The 19,160-nt window shown below is 35.7% G+C and overlaps 1 protein-coding gene across 7 annotated transcripts in view; it reads left to right on the plus strand.

Moving 5' to 3' along the window:
• The window catches only part of LOC126248243 (ribosomal protein S6 kinase 2 beta), a 634,112-nt gene extending 627,121 nt beyond the window's left edge, over nt 1-6,991 (plus strand). For all 7 annotated transcript variants that reach the window (XM_049949088.1, XM_049949091.1, XM_049949087.1 and 4 more), the window contains 2 exons: nt 1,062-1,199; nt 3,688-6,991. In XM_049949088.1, coding sequence (XP_049805045.1) covers nt 1,062-1,199; nt 3,688-3,816 — 267 coding nt within the window. In that variant the 3' untranslated portion in view covers nt 3,817-6,991. The remainder of the gene's footprint in view (nt 1-1,061; nt 1,200-3,687) is intronic.
• The last annotated feature ends 12,169 nt before the right edge of the window (nt 6,992-19,160 follow it).

A 19,160-nucleotide genomic window follows, 5' to 3' on the forward strand; every position in this document is an offset into this window, starting at 1 on the left:
CTGTGGATATGCGGATCTACGCCAAATCTCTCTCTTCCCAAAAGTGGAATGCCATCTGGAGCGCTACTGCTCATAGTAATAAACTCCACACAATCAAGCAGTCTACTGCAGTTTGGCACTCTTCCTTCCACTCCTCTCAGAAGTAGTCCACTGTTTTATCCCATTTGCACATTGGTCATGCACGGCTCACCCACTGTTTCCTTCTACAGAACGACCCACCCCACATTGGGGTTGTGGATCCAGATTGACGATATCTCACATACTGGTGGAATGTCCCCTTCTTTCAGCCCTTTGTGCTAAGTCCAGTCGTTCTGATTCCTTAAATTTAATATTAGCAGGTGATTCATGGGTGGTTGAACTGGTCCTCAGCTTCCTCCTTTGAAGTGGTTTTTTCTTTTTTTCCAGATATGAAGCTCTACTTTAGTCTTGGAGCAGGGGCAGGTTGGTTGTGGTTGGGACATCTTTTCCCATCTTCATGGTCTGTGACCCCCTGACCATTTCCAGTTTTTAGATGTGGTCTCACCTTTTATGCCTTTTACTGTGGGTGTTTAATGTTCATTATTTTATAAGTTTACTCCCCTTACTGGATCCATCCACTTTTAGCAGATCCTCTTTCTTCTGTGACTAACTTCGGAATCACGGGACTGATGACCTCGCTGTTTGGTTCCATAACCCCTATCAATCAATCAATCTATAAAAAATCTTGTTATTGGCAGAAAAACAGTTAATTATCCCAGTAAATCTTTAATTGTTATTTCTTTTGTTGTCTCTTTTGTACCATGCAATATGCTTTCATTATTATCTTCAACTTCCTTCTTGCAGTAGATTAAATTATTATTATTATTATTATTATTATTATTACTACTACTACTACTACTACTACTACTACTACTACTACTATTCTCTGATTCCACAACAGTATATAATTCTCCCTTATGCGAGTGGTATTTTATATTTACATTTAATCATTTTTATGGCTTTAAAATATCAGTTATAAATAAATTATTTGAATATAAATGTTTGTGTTGTTACTTTTCTATGATATTTTGATATGCCTACAGGACTTGGTGCAGAAAATGTTACACCTTGATCCCAGTAGACGGCCAACTGCAGCACAAATTTTACAGCATGATTGGATTCAAAATAGAAACCTCCTTCCAACTCATCGGCTAATCTTTCAAGAGGCACATGTTGTTAAGGTACTGTAATTTTTAAAACTTTTTTTCAATCGATGACTTTCTTATATTATTTTACTTCCATATTTATATTAGTAACTAAATGAAATCAATTAGGTGATTGAGGGTTTCTTCTTCAGCTCCAGGGCTACTACTATCGGTTTCTAGACACTAACAGGAAAACTTCATTTCCATGTTCTTTTTAAAATCCCTTGGTGCTTCTTAGCCACAGTCTTTTGCACTTGCAGATTACTCCTCCATGTTTAATATGTCTTTGATGTTTTTAACATCATGTGATGACAGAAATGTAAGCTGTTGATGACAAGTATCCAGACATCTATTAGTCGTCGTTAATATATGGTGTGTCCACTCTTCACCTTTGTTCCATTGTGTTCAGGGTGGGACCCTGGGCAGGCCAGTCATTTTAGGAATGTTATTGTTGACGAATCATCATCTCACATATGCCAATGTGACAGAATGTACTGCAATAAATCACTGTCTCTGAACTGTTGTCTACTGTACACAATACACAATGCTGTTAAATGTATTCACATCTTTCCGTGTTTAGCATTTTCTTAAGTCCGATAAGTGGGCCTTAACCTAACCATGAAAAAATCACCTATATTGTAACACCACCTCCTTATTGCTTCACTTTTTGCACTACACATAATGGCACATAACAGCCTCCTAAAACTCTCCAGTGATTCCTTCCACTGATTTTATGCAATTTTTTTTATAACCATGCTACACAGTGCTCAACGGTTCCTGTCCATTAGTACATGAGGTATGCCAGCTCTTCATTTCGCTGCCATTGTTCCTTCATGTTTAGACTTCAAAGTCACATTACCAACAGTCGACTAAGGCAGCTTTAGAAGATTTGAAATGTCCATGATGGATTTGTTACTCAGGTGATATCCAATGACTTGTTGGCTTGAGCTCACTGGACAGACACATTCTGATGCTGCTGCTTGTCTGCTGACAACACAGTACTTTCTGCCTTCCTTTTGTATAGCAGGTCCATTTCTCATGACATCTAGTGGTCAATTCTGCATTACGTAGTGGTGTCCAGGTACTTTTGTTCAGATAGTACACATCCTACACAACAGAAACTGGTATTACTTTGATACAGCTTTATTAAAATATTTTTTGCAGTTGACTCATGGCAGTAATGGGGGGAGGGGGTTGTTTTATTTTGTGGTGGTGGTGGTGGTGGTGGTGGTGGTGGTGGTGGTGGTGGTGGTGGTCACAGATAAATTACATGCGTAGAGCCAAATAACAGCTGTGTGTCAGGTATTCAGTAAAACACACAAACTGTCATATAGTACCAAATTAACTCAATTGATCAAAAAATGACATATTGCCAAATGGAAGTATGTGATCTTTTAAGGTTTTATATCATAATTTGTTACATCCAAGATCACTTAAAAATTACTGTGTCACATTACTAGTTTCAGTGTTTGATTACCATCTTCATATCTGATTAATGCATGAACAGCTTCATCAAGATACACAATTCCAGATGAGCATTCTGAACATTATTCAGCCTTACAAAATATGTTGGTGAGTAAATCATGTTGTCACCCATCCAGAGAGACTATATGATGTATTCATTGACATACTGCATAAGATTTCATTGTGTTCAGAATGATTAACTGGAATTGTTATATATCTTGATGAAGCTGTTAGCAGCTGAACCACATCTGAAAATGTTAATGAAGTGCTGCAACATTTAATGTGAATATTTTGGTTTTTAAGTGCTCTCAAACATAATACATTTATTATATAACTCATTTAATTAGTTCATGATATAGGATGACAGCCAAAAACAGTTGCAGGATAAAAATTTATTAAAATTTCTTGACCAAGGTTTCGGTACATATAAATATACCTTCGTCAGAAGTAAAAAATCTGAAAATACATCATGTAATGGAGATTAATAAAACAATTGTGCCAAAGGCGTTGTCAATAATTGAGACATCTTCTCCATTAGTACAACATGACTATGGGCACAGGGTCAAAGCGAACAGTTTAGCACCATTACTTCGCCTATGAACTATCGAGACTTGTCATGTTGTACTAATGGAGAAGATGTCTCAATTATTGACGACGCCTTTGGCACATGTATTTTCAGATTTTTTACTTCTGATGAAGGTATATTTATATGTACCGAAACCTTGGCCAAGAAATTTTAATAAATTTTTATCCTGCAACTGTTTTTGGCTGTCATCCTTTATCGTGAAGAATTTCAACAGTTGCTGTTGCAGCCATGTTTAAAATCATTTAATTAGATCGGTGCATGGCACTTGGATTGTGTACCACTTTCACCATCAGCTGCTTTATCGGAACTTCTGTAACAGTGTAATAGAATTATACAAGAGTTGGGTGATAACATTAGTGGATGGCCTATAGGTGCACAAAATTACTCAGTTAATGTTTACATGATTGAAACTGCAATGAGACAAAATTTTAAAAAATCTTATTTTCAAAATTGTTTTGTCTGTTTCTTGCACAGGGAGCAATGGCAGCAACATACAGAGCTGTTAGCCAGAAACCACGGTCTCCTAATTTGGGTCCTGTAGTTATGTCGGAGCTTGCCCGTCGCAGGAGGAAGTCGCGACCAAAATCATCAACTGAAGTGTGAGGTCTGTCTTGCAGGACAGATGCCCAACATGTTTTTGAATAGTAGCATATTTGAGTAAACCCAGAAACCTGAAGGAAGTGTATGTGTATAATTTTCAATCAAACAGTAAAAAGTTATCAAAGCCTAATGTCACTGGACTGTGGCTTTCTCATGGAGGAAGGAGTGTTTCAGTGCTGTATAATCTCTTTCCAGGCACAATGTTTCTGAGAGTGATGTTTGCAATGTGTGTTTTCATTTTTTAAAAAAGTTTTATTCTACTTAGTATGTAATACATTATCTGCTAGAACATGTTGGTAAGGACAGTGTCTGGCACTTTTCTTGCAATTTTCTATCCTGTTCTCTAAATAAAATACATTTTTATTACAAAACCCAGATCAATTTTAGATGTGTAATGTTAAAAAGTGTAAACCTTATTTTTCATATGTGTCAGGGGAAAAACTGTGTGTCCAATATATACATGAGGACCATGGTGCTGTGAAATTGTATTGCAAGTATCATAGTATTGTGTTGAATGTGGCCCTTGTGTGTAATTATTACATATTGCAGTTGTCAAATGTGTGCATAATATACATTTATTAGAGCATTACAATTGAGTTAATTGGCTTTTAGACTGGTAAAAATTGAAAGATTGTACTTTCATGCTTAAGGCTGTGAAAAACAGTCTTCGTTTTATCTGTATATATTTTGTTCCCTGTTTACCATTGTTAATGTGAAGCCAGAAGAAGTACTGTTAGCATGAAATGATTGTTATACTTGTGTATCTGTTAGTCATGTGAATAATACAAGTGCTGATCTCCTATATGTACCATAAAGAAGTAGAATTTTGTTTTGCTGGGGGAATACTTAGTTTGTTTGACTTTAGTTACCCAGCATAATTTTGTGCGAGTGTCATAGCAGTAGTTTTAAGTTCTTCCATACCAACTGTTAATCGCTACTGTTCGTGAAGGTTCCCTGTTGTTAAGTACTTCCAAATAAAATGCAGAAGATTGTAGCCACTTTGATTTACTGCAGGAGTGTGTCTCAACAGCAAAGCAAACTGGTCTCATTTCTTTCTTATTTCATGTTCTCCTTCTCTACTCGGTGCAATGTATGTGATAACACATTTTACTTACTTGAATTCAGATATGAAAAAGTGTAATGACTGATGTATAGTGGTTTTGCTTTGGGATTGCTGCACACTATTTATTACTCAGAACACTGGAAAAAATATTCTGAAAATAATTTCACTGAGTCGAGTCAACATTGCAAATGGGAAATTTTCTGCATTAGGGAAGTTCTTAAATTTTAGTGAGTGATAGCAGTTTTAATGTCTAAAGCACAATACAAATGTTGTCTAAATGTCACCAGTGCTTTCTATAATAAATTTATCTACAAAAAGTTTAATATTGTTGATGAAATATATTGAAAGTTGAAAGAGAAATAATATAAAAATTAATCTATTTTGGACCTTATTTTTAATATGTCACAGATTGTAGCATACACATGTAGAAAAACTTCATTTTTATGAAGCATTCTTACAGTATTCTGTTCCTAAGTTCTATATATATCACTTTGTGTAACAATTTTTAAAAGTAGAGTTGTGGGAACTCCCATTTCAACACTATCAAAATTGAAGAAAGAGGAAAATCTTCACACCAAAGCTATTTTTCATTCAGTTTTCATTGTTAATTTACTAAATGACTTGCACTGAGGCTGTTTGTTTTTGTGTCAGTGTGTAAGTCCGGCTTTTCAGCAGTTGAGCTAGACACATGGTTTCACCTGTGTATTGCCTATATACTCCCAGTTTAAAGCAAATGCCCGTAAATAAATTACAGTAAAGTTATAATAATGTTAATAATAATAGTAATAATTATAATTATAAAAACGTGTAGTGTTCATGATGTATGAGTTATTAGATAACTAGCACTGCTAAGTGTATTCACTAAAATAAAATAATTGTTATTAAAAATGTGCTGGAAAGAATTGTACACAAAAAACCATTCAGTCATTGTGCTGTAACCTTTTTTGATGTGTGATTCTGTCATGTAGAACATGCTTAGAAGTAATTGCCTTTTATATTTTGTGCTTTTGCCATTTCATTGTTTTGTTTATATAAAGCACACACTAGTCTCTCTCTCTCTCTCTCTCTCTCTCTCTCTCTCTCTCTCTCTCTCTCTCTCTCTCTCTCTCTGTGTGTGTGTGTGTGTGTGTGTGTGTGTGTGTGTGTGTGTGTGTGTGTGTGTGTGTGTGTGTGGTTTTTTTTTGTGTGTTCTGTTCTGACCGGTGTAATATATTTCAGTTTTTTTTTTCCATGTAATACAAGTATTTTACTTCAGTTGAACTTAGCCAAAGCAGATCATTGTCAAGAATTCAAGAATGAGTAAATGTCATTGTGCCAAAACAAATTGCACATATTCTCTAACTCTTTGTATACCTTTACTACCATTCACACTAAGACTTTTGCATTTGTCAGTTGGTTGGCATGCAAGTGCCTCAAAATATTTCTTTTATATGTCACATGCTGCTTGTAGTTATCCTGTGAGAGTCATACTCAGAACATTTTAATAATAGACTAACTACATTTGCAACTAGTTATCTTTGTCAGTAGTAGTATAAAGTCCCATTGTGTGTCTGCCATAAACTATGGCATTGTCTCTTAAAGGGCGGTAGAGTTAATCTTAAGGTATAGTACTAACACATATTAGAGAGAAGAAAAATTTTGTTATAAGTTACGGAATAAAGTGGGAGAAAGATGAAATTAACAGATTCAGTAAGAAAAATGTTATTGTATGATATAAGTCACAGTGTAAAGACTAAATTGTCAAAGACATTATCTATAACAGAATCCTGATATCTGTGTTTTAAGTAGTACTTCTACTGTAATTTCAGTTCAGTGTTCATACATCTTCTCCTTCATTTTTTCTTAATATTTGTGTGTGTCTTATCAGATAGTTTCAGTTACAGTACATTCTGATGTCCATAAATGTATGCAAATCTGTTTAAAGTAATTGTCCATTTAGTAGTGTCCAAAGCCTACCCTCCTCCAAGAGTTGTCTGTTGCTGATGTACAAGATGATTTAATCCATTGTAGAATGCTGTATAAGTGTGTGACAATGTTGTTGTTGACTGACCTGTTATAAAATAGAATATAAATGACAAAGATGATATAAAAATTAAAAATTATTTTATGGATTAATTATATGCATTTTTACTTGTTCTTTCATGTTTCCTTTGTTTTAAGGATAATTGTCATTTCAGTTTATATTGCCAGCTACCTCTTGTGTCATATTGCAGTAAGATATATGAGGTCTACTGTTAATGTTTCTCTCACTCACAATAAAAGATATGTTCATTACATTTTTTAAATCAGGAATGGGATACTACTTGCATTATTTTGTACAAACATTGTGTGCAGGAAATGTGATTTTTTCTTTTTTTTTGGATACAAAAAAAAGAAAAAGAAATTTGTATTACAAATAATGAGATCACAAATAAAACTAGTTAATTATTTCATAAAAAAGCCATTGAATTCTGAAAACTGCAATTATTTTATTGCTGCAGAACAGTACATGATGCCTGCAGTTTTATATTATTTTTATTTTATTATTGGTAGAGTGTGGTTTGTTTGACAATGTTTTCGCTTTACAAATTATTGGGCTGCAGTTATTGTCCACTCTATGTGGCACACTTTAAAATGTCCATATTTTATTTAATATGCAGTACATCCATATAATTGGACTGATATGTTATTTAACGTGTGATGCACCATAAGGATTTATCTAGCATACTACTATAAAATGACAATTACATTAAAGTACCTGTACAATTTGTATTGCAACGTTTACGAAGTATAAAATCACAGTGAAAATGGCACCTTCTGTGTACATATTGTGATCAGTAGTGATGTAAGGCAACAATTACCAGTAGCACGAAATGGGAAATGCTCATCATTTGCAGTCAGTAATTAATATGTAGATTACTTCTCAATAGTGTCATCACCTGCCCTGCCTAGTTCAGGCCTTGACTTGGGCTCACTCTGTTCTCTTTTTCAACACAGTAAAAATCACCAGTTTTATCGTTACACCAGAAAGGTGGATCCTCATAGGCTTTACTTCTTGAATTAAATGATCAGCATTCCATGTAACAGGAAATACTAAACACCTGTGAAAGCTGTCATGTTGTTTACCATATGCACTGCATTACTTAATTATGCTTTCTGTCTAATTTTGACCATCAGCAAACACACTGCAAAATAGTTATATTGTGCAAACATGCTACTTGGCTGTATAAAATGCTGCATATTTATATTCAAATGGCTTTATCCACTTATATATCAGCTACAAATTGTCTTTTTCCTGCAGAAGCTGTTACTTCGTTTAACTCTCTAGTACCTTAAGAGCCATGAGCACTTGATCATCTTAAATGCCATGAAACCCATCTCTCCTGCTATGTAAGTGCTCATAGCTCTTAAAGTATGTATTTTAGAGGACATGTATATTGAAATTTTTTGCTTTGAATGATCATTTGTGTTGTATCACAGAATACTGACCATTCGTCCTGTCACACTGTGCACATTCGAACTTCAGTTAACTTATGGATGTGCCTTTTGAAGAACGATGGTTCAAATCCATGTCTGCTCGTACAGATTTAATTTTGTTGTCGTTTACTTAAACTACTTAAGGCAAATGCCAGGATGGTTATTTAGAAAGGACCTGGCCTATTTTCTTTCCTATCTTCCCCTCAATATGGGCTTGTGCTCAGTTTCTAATGACCTTGTTTTAAAAGAGATGTTAGTCCCTGCTGCATCCCTTCTTGTTGTTAACCCTTTCTTACATCCGTTGCTACCCTCAATAGATGTCTTCCTTTCTTCCCTTTCTCACAAGTAATTTAGTTCACTTTTGCCTCATTGTCTTCATTTCATCTGTGCTTTCAGACGATCCCATTTTGTTTCTATGTTGTTAAGCACCTGTTGTTATCATCAGCTGGTAATATTATCTTGAGTCACTATAATTTAGTTTGTCATTTCAGCATCTTTCTTCTCTTAAGCCTTTTCTATGCTCCAATGTTAATTCTTACCCATTACTGAAGGTGGTTGCCTTACAGGAAGTGTTGGAGCAGAGAGGGGGGGGGGGGGGGGGGATGACAACATAAATTAAATTATTTCCAGGGAAAGAAGCAGAGAATTAACAGGAACTGTGTGGAAATAGTTCATATGTGACAAGTAATAAATTCAGGAGGTTAGGAGGTTATTGATATTTACACAAAATTACAAAAAAAATGAGGAGTAATAGAAGAGATGAAGAATATAAGTGAAATTAATAAAATTAAAAGTATGAAGCGAAAGAAATGGGAATGAAAGTTCACATGTTATCATTAGGGTGAAATTAACTTTGACTGAAGTTAACTAAGCTATTCAAATTTTGGAAGTCTTAACCCCACCTAAACAATTTAGAAATGGTGGTGATATGGTGAGAAACCTAAGCATTAACCTTATCATTACTTATGATGACTCATCTGGCTTAAAAAGTCTAAAGACCTGTGTCCACTAGCAAGTAACTTCTGGAAGCAGTTGCTGAGGTTTTTACATTAGAACAAAAATTTTGCAAGTTTGATTCTGAAAACCGCTTGGTCAAGTTAATTTTAGGAACTTAGTGCAAGTAATTCCAGAAGTACTTCTACTAGTCGCATCATGAGATAGGTAAGTGCAAGTTAAGAATAAATAAATGTTTGGGTGAAGAAATGGATACAGAGGCACGCACATTTAGTTACCAATAAAGGATACTGAATGAACTAAAATCAGAGAACTTTGCTCGCAATAAAAACATTCTGAGAATGTCATATGCAAGCTTCGAGCCACTCGTATTTTTTTTTTTTAGGCTTATAATCACATATTCGAATGCAGGATACAAAAATGTGGTAAGCTGCATTACCGAGAGATTGCCTTTTAATAACCTTAGATTTTTGCAAACAGTATTTATTATTTTTGTTCTAAATGTAATGTATGTATGTGTCCACAAACCTTAAGAAATCAACTAAAAGTTAAAGATATCCATACTGCCATTTTACTTCCCTTGTGGAGAAGAAAAACAATTAGTGAATTTTTTTCATACTCCCTGGCTCACGGTAGCAAATTACATACAATTAGGAGTTCAAATGGTACATTTTTTCAGCCCATCTCTCTTGGTGCTATTTTCCTTTTCAACAGTGGCATTTCTGTGTGAATATTGAACACAGAAAACGACTGCAAGTTCGAGAAAAGCTTTCAGCAGCTGACAAGTTTCGGCAGATACTTGCAGCAAGACGCAATAAACTGTTTCCACTAACTTGTGAAAACTATTTCTGGAAGTTGATGAAACTTGGAGAAATAGACTTGCAGGGGGTGTTTCCATATCAGAGAAATTTCAGAAATAGCTTCTGCAAGTGACTTGTGGATGATTACTTGCTATTGGAGACAAGGTGTAACTTAAACTTGCTGCTAGTCCCGCCTGCCTGCCTGCTCCTCTGCCTTTAACCATGTTTCATATGTTTAGATAGTGCAGTTGTTAACATAATAGGCTTGTGTTTTTGAGGAATAGGATGTGAATTGCCCAACTGGTGACCTAGAATTAGGTTTACTGGTAGAGTTCCCAAATAAGTTACGGGGAATGACAATATGGTTACCGTGAGGGGTGGGAGTGTGGCAGAGGCATCTGATCATATGCTACTACCATCTGTGTCCTGTCAGAATTTATCCTCGATTTTAAATTGCCTTGTCACTGATGGAACACTCTGCCTATTGCCCGTTATTTTACATTCATTGGAGTACATTTATTACAGCTCTCTCTTTCGCATCTTAAGGCTTAACTAATCGCTTGTGTTATTGTTTTCTGTTATTTGCCTATATTATCAATAATGTATGTATTTGTGATTGAGTTTATGCGCTTAAAACCATCCAAACATTTATTATTATTTTCAGATTTTCACCATTTCACCCTTTCAAATACTCAAGTATAGTGTACCATCTTTTGTTTCGGCTTATGCTCTTGTTGATTGTCTTCCCAGCTCCATCCGCAACTTATATAACCTCCATACAGCACAACATTTCTCAGTTTCTTCTCAATCTTTCCTTCATATGATGTCTTTCCTTCCATCTGACGCAGCCTCTTTTTTCCTGTCCCCACAGTTTTTACTACCCGTGCCAGCTTCATGAGACTATTGTGTTGTGTATCACATTACACGTCACTCCATAAAAAATAGAAGAGCATTTGCTCCCTCTTATAGTATAATCTGAAATCAGATTTGAGATCTGACCTCTGTGGTCTGTTTGTTACATGTTAGCTCAGATTTAAGGCAGACTTTGCAGTTCCTGCAATAATTGTTTGCAAGGTGCTTAAGGATACTTCCTCAACCTGCATACAAACTATTTCCAGCAGTTCAGTTAGCAGCAAAATCTGTGAAGTTTAGTGCTGATATGAATAAAAAGTATTCACTACTTGCCAGTTTTTTCTACATGCACAACTCACCCAAGTGAAATTTGTGTCTAGCATGATTCAAGCACTGTGTCATTTCGTTAAGTGCTGCCGGAGGTAGTTACTCGTGTACTGAAAGAAAATAAAAAAAATTGAGTAATCACTATTATTTTTGTTTGCACAGAAGGAGTAAAAATGTATTGGGGACAAAGACAACATGGTATTACTGAAAAAATATAGGTAGACTGTAACTTTTTGTGGCATTATTCCTCTCTATATTGAATGCAAATAGTTGAAATTTCTTTGCACTGAAGACTGTCTTGGCTATGCAGCAATAAATGCTTTTTAGTCACTCTATGAACAAATTTTGTTTCGTTGAGATACACTTTTTTGGTGTTAAAATTTTTTGTTGTTGCCAAAATCTTAATGTGTTCTGAACAGTATTCCAATGACAATACCAGAGTTCCTTAATTCAGAAATTCCAGTACAGAGTCTGTGAATCAACTTGATATTTTTATTTTGCTATTTTGTGCTTTATCCCTACTAGTACTGATCACATCACATTACATTTATGATTCTTATTGGAAATGCCCATGTTGAAGAGGTCAACTCAGAGTTGTCTCTTAGCATTTGGTTTTGTTATACTAACTACAACATGTTTTATAATGAGTATATGTTGCATTTCAGATATATCTAGACTCACATATACAGGATTTGGAAATTATTTCCCATAGTGAGCAATATCTTATTTGTGTTTGCAGTTTCTCATTTTGGTATTCCATAAATCACCAGCATCTCTTCTGCCACTTCATATTTGGGTGTAACATTTTTTTCTTTTGTAGGTGGAAGGAGTAACAGCTGTCATTGGTGAGATCATCCTCATTTAAATAATTGTAATTATTGACACATGTCATTGGTATGTGATTTTACATTGGATGATACCTTCAAAATTCAGTGCCAACTGGCACTTTATCATATACCTGTAATACATTCCTTGTTCATATAATCTACATTCAACCCATTTAGTAGAATATATTAGTCATTCCAAAAATCATAGTTGTACAAAAAATATGATTAAAATTGAATAGATTATGTAAGATAGTACTGTGTGTCCAACAAGTCACCATACTGTTACTCTCATATATAAACAATGTATCCACCAGATCAATGTGTGTAGGCCTACCATTGTGCCTTACACAGAGCCATGTGTCCCGTGCCCTCCTTGACGTCATGCTTCAAAATTTTTCCTCAGCACTTCTGCAGAATTCTTCATTACTCTTATAACAAAAGTGAGCCACATGAGGCTCGATTATTCGTCATACTGAGTTGTGTGGCATGGAAAGGTGTGGGCTTCATCGTGGTCATTTCAGTGGCACTGGAGAGCGGCCTTGATATTCCGTATCAAGGAAGTTTTGTGCCTGGATAATAAATTGTGCAGGAGCTCCACCATGCTGTAACCGTACATGATCCATGCTTCCCTTAGCTGTGAGCTGAATTTCTAAGCACATTTGCAGACCATCCAAATAAGAATTTACACTCACTTAGCCTTAAAAATTGACTTGATACAAGGTGTGATTGGAAAGTTTTAAGAATGGGCTTGACATTGTACAATGGTGGTACTTGCATGCTACTGTGATGTGTCTCCTTCAAAATAGTCCCCTTCTGACGGAACACACCAACTCCAACTGTGTTTCCACTTTTGGAAACATTCCTGGAAATTTTTTTCCTGATGTGTGTTAAAGATGCTCTCTGTATTTGGCTGGATGTCTTCAATCAAGGCAAATCACTTCCCTTTCAGTGAAAATTTTAGTTTAGGAAATAGGTAGAAGTCCGCAGGAGCCAAATCAGGGGAATATGGTGGTTGTGGAAGCACAGGAATTTTGAATTTGGTCAAAAATTCAACGATGGAGAAGGCACGATGAGCCGGAACGTTGTCATGGTGCAGCACCCAACTCCTGTCTTTCCACAATGCAGGCCTTTTCTTCTGCACCTTTCCGCACAAGCATTCAAGGACACATTTATAGTACTCCTGGTTAATTGTCTGTCCTCCAGGGGTAAATTCATGATGCTCAATACCGGTAGAAGCAAAAAAAGTCTCCAACATTGTCTTCATCTTCAACCGACTTTTGCCGTGCTTTTTTTTTTTTTTTTTGTTGTTGTTGCGAACCTGGAGTCTTCCACTGTGAAGACTGCACTCTGGTTTCAGGATCATATCCATATACCCATGATTTGTCACCTGTAATTTCCCTATTTAACAAATCTGGGTCATTTTTAGTTTGATTAATCAGTTCTTGGCACACTTTAAGTCAGTATTGTCTCTGGTCACTTGAAAACACTTTTGGAATGAATTTTGCAGGCACTTGACGCATGTTCAGATCGTCAGCTAAACTTGACTGAACTGCATAGAAACTTTAACAAGTTCATGAGCCATCTCCCTAATTGTAATTCTACAATCAGAACACACTAAGTTGTGAAATTTCACAACATTTTCATTCGTTTTTTAGGTGGAAGGACGGCCGGACCATGGTTCATCTTCAGATGATTTGTGGCCATTTTTAAATCTGTTGAACCAGACAGAAACATCTGACTGGCTCATGCAATTACCTCCAAAAGCTGTTTTTAATAGTTTGTAAGTCTCAGAAGCTGATTTCCTGGTTTTAAAACAAAATTTCACACAAACTCGCTGCTCTATTTTTACATCCACTTTCATGCAGACAGAATCTGGCAACAAGCCCTAACAGACCCACACTCAACCAGCTGCCACAGTGAACTGAATAAAGGAAATGCAGTTTCCTGTCTGAGGGCATTCAAGGACAAGGCAATGACTCACTCCCCACCCTCTGTGTACCTGACCGCCAAACCAGTAAGCAGTAGTGGATCCATTCTTAAAACTTTCCAATCACACCTCATACATATTGTGATGACATCCTGGCCCATATAATGACATGAGGTGGATTCCCAAAAAACTCATGCATATAATTAAGACTTCAATTAGACCATAAAACTGCATTTCTCTTGTGTGAACTGTGATGTATTTCATATTCCTCACAAAATAACACTCTACAGCAAGATACAGCATTTTGGAAATCATGCCAACAAAGCACAACAGGCTGCAGTTTTCTGCTTCATATCACTATCAGGTAATTCATTCAGAAACATTGTTATAAATCTTTTGGTATCGAAACCCTTTCTTGATGTGGTCATGCATTGTTGACAATGGTAATTGAAGTTAGGCTATGAGTTGATTTAACTGAAGACTGCTCAGCTGAATGAGTCTCGGGCAAAATCGTGTAACTCTGTCCACTCACATTAGCTATGACTTTATGGATCTGAAACAATGCAACTATAAAACAACTTTTTATTTGCTCTACTGTTATCATCATCATCATAATCTTCATTTCTCCTTTGTCAAGTACCAGGATGGATTGGAAAATTTGTGGTACTTCTCCACTTTCCCCTCATCTTTCCACCATTCCTCTTCCATAACTTTTTTTTTTCCCCATTCAGATTCCTTCTTCATAAACGTGTCTTTCTTGTGTCAGTCCATCTTGCCCTTTTGCCCTCAGACTTGGCCTCCATAATTCATTTTGGAATTCTCCCATATTCCATTCTCTTTACCATTTTAACCTGTTCGTATCAGTTCTCTCATCTAGCTTTCCTATTCCAGTTTCTTCATAGGAATTTCATTTCAGTGGCTGGGATTCTGCTCTACTGTTGCCTTGGCCCTGTCCAGTTCTCCAATGCATATGGCCTATGAGAGTGATGACCTCATTATAGTAATAGCCTATATATGGAGTGGTACTCCGTCTTGTACAAAGTGGAAATGAGTGTGGAGAGTTCATGGACACACTGTTCCATATGTATGGTGCATACTAACAGACTACTACCACACAGAGGGTGTAAAAAAATAAAACAAATCAGCAAGACTTTTTAGGACACATGTTTCAAACAGAGAAGAAAATTTGTTATATGGTCATGGGCCAGAAATGACTTATTTCAGTGTTCGAACTCATTTTCTATAGCTCTTCATCATACATTAACTTATTACTAACATTTCAGTGAAGTGAGCGGTATGGCCCAGCCACCGACTGTTTGCAGTTCTCTCTTGAGCTCCATATGCTCACTGTTTTAGGTACATACAGAGCCTTGTGCAGGACAGGTGGGTGCACTCCTCCCATTGCAATATGTTAGTCACATAGTTACTTTATTCAAGCTCTAATGTGGAAGTGAAGTGTTTCAAGAGATTTATTCATACGGCATATTTTCTCCTTCCGAGTGAGAAAGGTGCCCTGAAAATATGGCTGTACCTTTTTGGTGCAGACTGTAAAATGATGGATATTGTCTGTTCAAAGTTGAGATGGAAACTAATAACATGCGATAGTTGGAACTTTAATAATAATGACTACATTTGCGATAAGAAACTTACGTTGCTTTTGTGGTGCTATAAATGGCTTTCAGCAGAGTTTTCATCCTGCTTTGCAAATTTTTAACAAATGAAATGTAATCCATAATGGTGTAGTCTTTTCTTTCTGTTTACTTTTTCGCTGTGCATTACCCTTGTGACTGAGCAGTTGGTGTGGTGATTAAACCAGTGGACTATCAAGTAGATGGAAGATGGTAAAGTACCCATTCGGTCAGTCAGATTTAGGTTTTTTGTGGTTTCTCTATAAACTGCTGAAAGTGCATATTGGGGTGATTCCTTTGAAGAGGACTCAGAGGAAATCCTCATGCAGTCTTGTACAAGCACTGTGTCTGCTCCTTCTCTAATGAGGTCATCAGCAGGACTTCAAACCCTAATATCCCATTCCGTTATTGACATTGTGATGCACAGTTCTATGTGATACTGCAGTTTATCATGCAAACTCATGAGAAATGTTGTCTTAAGTAATTCTCCAGAGGATTGTACTTAAACTTCACTGAGAGCAGATTGAACCAACCACAACTATACAACTTTTGACTCTTCTTTGGCACCAGTTCTGAAACCCTCATGTGATCACCATGTATTATTTTTCTACGATTTCCCTAGTTGTATGCTGAAATGGTTCCCGTGGAGTTCCTGATGTTAATGACAATTTGATTCCTCAGCCCCCACTCCAACGGAGTTAATGCCTCATTTACAATGACTTCTCAAATGAGGCATACTGCTATATTGCAACAGTTTGTTTACATTTCTCATGAATATTGTGATGATGTTGTCCCCTTCCTATTTCAGTTTTGAGGAAAAGCAGCTATGCATCTTTAGACTACGAATTTATACAAGGCTATTAATCATGTAAGAGTCATGTGAGTAACAGTGGATGGGAGAGGTTATTTACTGTTAGGGTGAGCAGATGTACAGCTGACATGCAGCAACAGTAACAGCAGCAGCTACAACAATAGCTGTTATAGTGGTAGTATTAATGAGAACCTTCAGTTCTGTTTTATGACATATTTGTTGTATTGCCATTATTAAATTTCTAGTCATTGTATGAATATAATAACCCTATCATTCATTATGCTTTAGAGATATGTTTAACACAATGACAGCAAGTATTACAGTTTTTAAGGAATACCGAGCGAGGTGGCGCAGTGGTTAGCACACTGGACTCGCATTCGGGAGGACGACGGTTCAATCCTGTCTCCAGCCATCCTGATGTAGGTTTTCCGTGATTTCCCTAAATTGTTTCAGGCAAATGCCGGGATGGTTCCTTTGAAAAGGCACGGCAGATTTCCTTCCCCATCCTTCCCTAACCCGAGCTTTCGCTCCGTCTCTAATGACCTCGTTGTCGACGGGACGTTAAACAACACTAACCTAACCTTTTAAGGAATATCAGCAGTGTAGTTATGATATTAGTGATCTAGTTTCAAAATTTTACAAATTTAAGTAGTCTGGGACATTTAGTCATGAAGTCTTGGTTATTTTAATAATTTCCCAGGACATGATCAGTTATCTCTCTGTCACTACACTTTTTATACAATTTCTTTTTCTTTCTTGTCTCTGTCTCTTAGAGAACATCAGTAGGCCCTATTGCAAAATTTTGTTTTCTGATATGGCACTTCCACACAGATCTTTGGGTCATTTGGTCATAATTGTGATAACCTTATGCTAATAGATTCTATCATAATAATCTGTTTTGGTAAAATTTATTAATGAATAGAAGAGCTTATTTTATTTGATAAACAAAGGATGTATATTTTCCATTTTTTGTTGTGTTTTTGTTGTTCTAAATAGTTATCCTGAACAAATTTGCTGAGACAAAATCAGTTACTTCAGCTGTGTTGCACAGTAATGTAATCTTTGAATAGTTGAGCTCTAGACAATGATGACGAAAGTGAGTTTTTTTAAAAAAAAAAAATCTTAATACAAATTTTATTCACAATGCAATCACTTAAGTTAGATTAACACAACATATAAAACATTTTGTTGCTGACCTTGCCATTTTCACCTCATGAATACAGACCCAATTGTGAAATGTGCATATTAATGCAAGGCAACTTGTCAAAAAACTCATTCCATATAAAATTTTAGATCTAATCAACCATCTCTTTATTTGAACAATGTCACTATGCAGTGTCATTATGTGTTTGTCTCGTCTATTTCACATCACTTACTCCATTTGTCACTTAAGAACATTTGGCTTCATTTCTTCATTCATCAATGTATCAGTCATTAACATTATTTGTTTACTGAAACGTTGGTAATGATACATGTGCGAAATTATTAAAGCATGTTGGCAGGTTTGTAGCTATGTTTTTTCTTTGTCACTGTGTATGGAAATTTATTTACCATTGCTTTATACAGAAAAATGTGGATGAATTCATGAAACCTCTACTTACATTAGTAAACTTGTATCCCATAAATACCTCTTTAGTCTCTATTTAGAAACTTCCATTTTCAATCAATGACTTAATGTTGTACAATCATAACAAATAACTTGATAAACTGATTGAATTTTGCGAAGTTGGTAATAATGCAGTGATCAAAATTTACATATCTGTAGTCCATTTATATAAAAAGAACAAATCCAGATTGATCGTCATGGAATTTGATAACTGAAGTGTGTGCCTATATTTTATGTAACTTGGAATACAGTAGTGAAAATAAGTCATACTATTGAAGACAATAAATCTGAACTAGTCTTTGTCTTGTGTTTTATCGTCAGGACAGAAGTTTTAAACTGTGATATAGAAATGTGTGACCAACAATATGTCAGGAAAGGTGAAGGTCGACACTGAAAAACTCAATCAATCTTACCTGAAGGTAGAGTATTTTTGAAGTAAATGTTTCTGTATATCTGGAAAGGGGAAATTACAAGGTTGTCACTTCTCATAATTAATGATTACATTTTCTGATATGCAAATGTACAAATACACAATTCATTTGATATGTAATTGTTTGTGATTGTCTTTGTGTATGCATGTTCCTGAGCATGAATGTGTGCATGGGAAATTTATACACAAAAAAGTAGACCTTTTAGTACCTTATAACCAAGAATATGTAAACAAAAAAGAACATATGTATGTCTGTTGCAGACTCCACTGTAGATGAGTTTGCCCGTTTTGAAGTCTTTATTAATAGTGGACTCTTACTTAGCTTTAGAAATTGAGTTTGTATGTCAGTGTGTTTATGTAAAGTGCATTTGTGATAATGGAGAAGGATTTGTTGTTTCAAAAATGTATTTAAAATTTATCACTTTTTTATTATCACTGTAAGAGATTTGATATGAAGAGATCAAGATGGTATTTTTGTCTGTAATCACTGTTATGGTAATGATTATCATCATATTGATAGGAGTACTTATTTGTGACACAAGTTTCAAGCTGTATGATCAGATTATATGGGCTTCCACAGAAAGTAAGTGACATAAAAATATCAATTGAGGGAGAAGTTTATATGATAACTTCTCTTGAAACACAGAAATGAAAAAGGAAAGTACT

This window comes from Schistocerca nitens, chromosome 3, assembly GCF_023898315.1.
Source record: "Schistocerca nitens isolate TAMUIC-IGC-003100 chromosome 3, iqSchNite1.1, whole genome shotgun sequence".
Taxonomy (NCBI): domain Eukaryota; kingdom Metazoa; phylum Arthropoda; class Insecta; order Orthoptera; family Acrididae; genus Schistocerca; species Schistocerca nitens.